Source organism: Sinocyclocheilus anshuiensis, unplaced genomic scaffold (assembly GCF_001515605.1).
Source record: "Sinocyclocheilus anshuiensis isolate Anshui unplaced genomic scaffold, SAMN03320099.WGS_v1.1 scaffold140, whole genome shotgun sequence".
In the NCBI taxonomy this organism is placed as follows: domain Eukaryota; kingdom Metazoa; phylum Chordata; class Actinopteri; order Cypriniformes; family Cyprinidae; genus Sinocyclocheilus; species Sinocyclocheilus anshuiensis.
Window position 1 is genome coordinate 1,978,471 of NW_015554147.1, and position 4,416 is coordinate 1,982,886.

A 4,416-nucleotide genomic window follows, 5' to 3' on the forward strand; every position below is an offset into this window, starting at 1 on the left:
AATCCAGAGAAATAAACCATTTTAACTAGTGACACGGAGCGTGTCCGGTGTCATTGTGTCACCTGCCGATGACGTCATGACCCCTCGATTTCCGAAACACCAAAGACGCTTTAATATGTTGTGCGTTTTAATAGACCGGTGACGACCGCACAGAGTAGCATTATAACAGAACTTTCAAATGTATCTAGTATGATAAAACAGCGCTGCTTTACCCCACATACACACGACCGGAAGGAGCGGAAGCGGTCGACTGTGGCATAATAAAAGCTCCGCTGCTTTCGAGCCGTGTGTCGCGCTCGTTCAGCGCCTCGTTTCGCTTCGACGGCTTTCAGCCTCACCCTGCTTCATTCTACTACGTTAATAAATCATTAGCTCATCCATGAACATGATTTCTGCCCGAGTCCCGTCGGATTGCATCGGCTGTGGGGATGAAGACACAACTCCCATGATTCCACACTCAGTCACTGCGTCATCAAACTACGCCTTTGTTTCTTTGTTTATTTTGAATACGCGCCCTCTAGCGGCGGAAATTACATATTGTGCCTTTAACAGGATGTAATAATAACATAGAGTGTAAATTATGATTTATAGCTTGTCAGAAGGCGGATTCGAACCCGGATTCGATTGCACCAAAAGCCGTTTCTGAGAGTCTTACTCTCTTCTGCCTACTCCACTGAATATGTTGTACCGATCGTGTCTTTTTTAAATTCTGAGTGTAACAGACATTGGTGGGCGGAGCTAGTGTATGTAGCGTTCGCCAACAAGCACAATTAAAGACACTCTAAAAATGTTTTTCTTCCCCTCGCTTGGGATCCAAGTGCGCATGGGCCCATGGCCATAATGCCCATTGGATAATCCGTCCCTGATCTTTATGGTCATTTTCATTAGATTTTAGTCTGACGTGATGTTTTCGTGAAATTCAAAAAGGAATGCACTTACTTAGCCTGGCCAAATGATGGCTAAAAAGGCAACTGAAAGTGACTACTAAAAATGACCTTATGCTAATGTCATTAGATAACAACATTGAACAGATTGGTCTGTTTGAATGTTTTTTCATACAGTAATTTCCCAACAACAATACCATCTTGTCAGACTTTAAAGCGTACAAAGGAAAAAATGGAATTTGTGCATATACAGGTGCATCTCAATAAATTAGAATGTCATGGAAAAGTTCATTTATTTCTCTATCAGTGCTGAGTCGGACGAAATAAGAGTAACATTTCCATTCATGTTAACCCATTCCTTCTCTCATCAGTTCAGATTTGGTGACTTTGACCAGATAAAGCTTAGAGTTGAAGCAACAAAAGCGCTCCTATGTTGGTAAAAGAAGATGAAAGGACATGATTTGGGAAAGGACTTTCTGGCATCTGGTTCTGCGTACAGGGCCGTACCGTCCAGAGAGACCGTACCCGGACCTGAAGCGGACCATTACGAGCTGTCTAAAGTGCAGGTCAGTGCATCATACGTGGCATGTCATTTCTTAGTGATTTGCGGTATTGTTGGAATCACTTTCAGAATGTTTGTTTTAGATGATGAACGGTAAAATCTTTGACAGCCAATCAGAATCTACTCAACTTGAAAGAGCTCGAGCATTTAAAGCGGCAGGAGACAAAACTGCACCATGCTTGTAATCAAGAGTGTTATCATCCATTGGTGTAAATGGGCCTTTATCCATAAATCACTCTTATTTAAGGGGACATAACACACACAGTTTCGGCCAATCTCAGGTTAATCTTGAGTATCTGTATAGTAGTATTGCATCCTTCGTATCTCCGAAGAGTCGGAGAAAAAAAGAGTCTCTCCGAAAACAGCCGAGCTCCTGGAGGCGTGCCGTGGGCGGAGCTAAAGTGTTGCGAGCACTTAGGCGCCGATTGCCTACAAAACAGAAATTTGATGCAGTTTTACTCTCCGCCTGCCTGCCATCTTTCAGTATCAAAACGATGTGCAAATCCAGCGTCGAACTGGGCCTTGCTTCTAAAGCATTTGTCACCGACATGACGGGAACAAACAAACACACTTCCGAAACTCCGTTGCTGCCCTGGAAAAACAAACTGCATCCACTGTTCACGTAACGCTGGGTTCTTTGGGAAGCTGAACAAGGTTATCTTTCCCTCACGTCCAAAAACACACTTCTTTGGAGACCAATCAAATGATGGCGCTGTGGGTGTAAACTTACAGATGAAGGGGCGGTAATATTATAATGAGATCCCTTTGCCATGTCACCAAGAAAGCGAAATCTGACGCGCTCTATTTTATTTTTTCTATTAAAACATAAGGGTGAGTAAATAATGACAGGATTTTCATGTTTGGGTGAACTAACCCATCAACATTAAAATGCTGCAGCTGGTGTTTGTGCTCATAAAGGTAGCCAAACCCTTTGTTGTGTCATTTGTTTTGTCCGTCGCACCCCTGCCGTCAGCATGTTAAGAGAGGGTCCTGTGCTGCCTACAATTTTCTTTGTCTTTTTCCATCACACTACCTTCCTCTCTCTCTCTCTCGGTATCTCTCAGCCACTCAGTACCTCACTGGTGATGTCATGTGTGCAGGCAGTGATTCTGATTGGCTGCTCACCCTGTATTTAGAAGCTGTTTACATAATCTAGTCCCGCCTTATTTGGCACCGACAGCCAATTGCGAGCCTGGGTTCCAGTGATGCGTGCAGCAGCCTTGCCTGCTGATAGGCTGAAGCCCCCTTCAGCGCTCAGGCAAGCTGTATGTTTGTACAACTTGAGTGCGTTAGAGGGACATGGGAAGGAGTGCTGAGGAGCATTGCAAAAAGCATCACGGCAGGCTTTTCTCATTCATCTAATCCAGCCTCTTCACCGTTTCTCGCTTTTTTTGTAGCGCTAGGCTGACTTACTTCGGGGCGCTTTAACATGAGTGCTACATAAACAATGTGGCACATTACACTGTTGTGTAAGTGACAAACACAAAAGTACTGTTTTACATTTCTTCACCTTCTGTTTTCTGGAACCTGAGATGTCGTTCTCAGCGTGCCTTTGGTTTCTAGATCGCTCTGTTCTCTGCATTCTGATCAGTCCCAGATAAGGCTTTTTTTCCAGCCTGTTTCCCATGAGAGCTTGTGACAGAGTTGCTAAAGCTGTGCTGATTCGTGGGGCAGCTGGCTGACAGAAGAAAATTAGCTTTGTGTATTTCTGTGTGTTGAAATGTTCTCAGCCCTTTTTTGTCAAAAAAACATATAGATTGCGGAATCCAGCCACAGAATTTTGCAAATGTTGAAGAGAAGCTGACAGAAATATATTACTATTGTATAGTCGAATGTACTTCTCAAAGTAAGTTATTAAAACCTAATTTTAAGAAATATCACACAATATCACATTTTTTGTCCATGTTTTAATTAAAAAAAGTAAACCTGTTGTGCAGCACTTTGCCAAAAAAAAAGCAAAAAGAATTGTTACATTTTCATTTGATTAAATTAAACAATGTAAGTTGTTAAAGTTTTATGCATTTATTTGATTACCACCGTTTTTGATAATACATTTGTATTTACTCATAAAACACAGGGTCCAGAAAATTTGAATTTGAGGGCTATAAATAGAAAGGGAAACTAGGGCTGGGCAATAAGGCAAAAAATAATATCTCTCCTTTTTTTTCCTTTTTCTTTCATAACGTTTCACCGATTCTCGATTTTCAATTTTTACATTTAAAGGTGACATATCATGAAAATCTGACTTTTCCGGGTCCCCGGTGCATCTACCAACCAAGGAAACGTGAAAAACATTAACCCAGTAACTGTTTTGGGAAGCCTTTTTCTGCAAGCGTCTGAGAAAACGAGCGTGTCTGATTTTGCTCCCTTAGTGGCGTGGCAAAGGGATCTCATTATAATATTACCACCCCTTAATATGTACGTTTCCACCCACGGCGCCATCTTTGTGTTTTCACAAGAGAAAATGGTGTACCAGCTCTAACGCCATGGCGAAAGTTTGAGCAAAACATACTAACTGTTCTGCCTTTGTCTACACAGACGAGCACAGAACACTATTTAGATCTAAAATAAGCATGCAATTTATTTCCCAGCAGTTTACCTTCACAGACATAACCGACTGTTTTTTTTAACTCGTGTGTGTTTTTAACGTAAACTTGTGTGTGAATGAGAACTTAGTTTAGTACTCACATGCTGTGACAGCCGCTTTCTGTCCGTGTGCTTCGGATGTGTGCTCTCAGAAAACCGTATATCAGAAGTTTAAACTCATATGGTTTAAACCACATGATTTCAGCTTGATAAACATGATAATCAGAACCATAACAGATGTTTTTAGCAGGTCCGAGCTCTAATGGCGCTGCTATATTCTGGAAAAGGGGGCGGGGAGTAGCAGCTCATTTGCATTTGAAGAGACAGGCCCGAAAAACAGCGTGTTTCTGCTTCCACTCAAAATAGGCATTTTCAAAATGATAT

At 42.0% G+C, this 4,416-nt stretch overlaps 1 protein-coding gene across 1 annotated transcript in view; it reads left to right on the top strand.

Moving 5' to 3' along the window:
- The window catches only part of LOC107670605 (multidrug resistance-associated protein 5-like), a 40,211-nt gene that overhangs the window by 2,555 nt on the left and 33,240 nt on the right, over positions 1-4,416 (top strand). The window contains exon 2 of the mRNA XM_016463247.1: positions 1,256-1,450. Within this exon, the coding sequence (XP_016318733.1) occupies positions 1,331-1,450 (120 nt within the window). The 5' untranslated portion in view covers positions 1,256-1,330. The remainder of the gene's footprint in view (positions 1-1,255; positions 1,451-4,416) is intronic.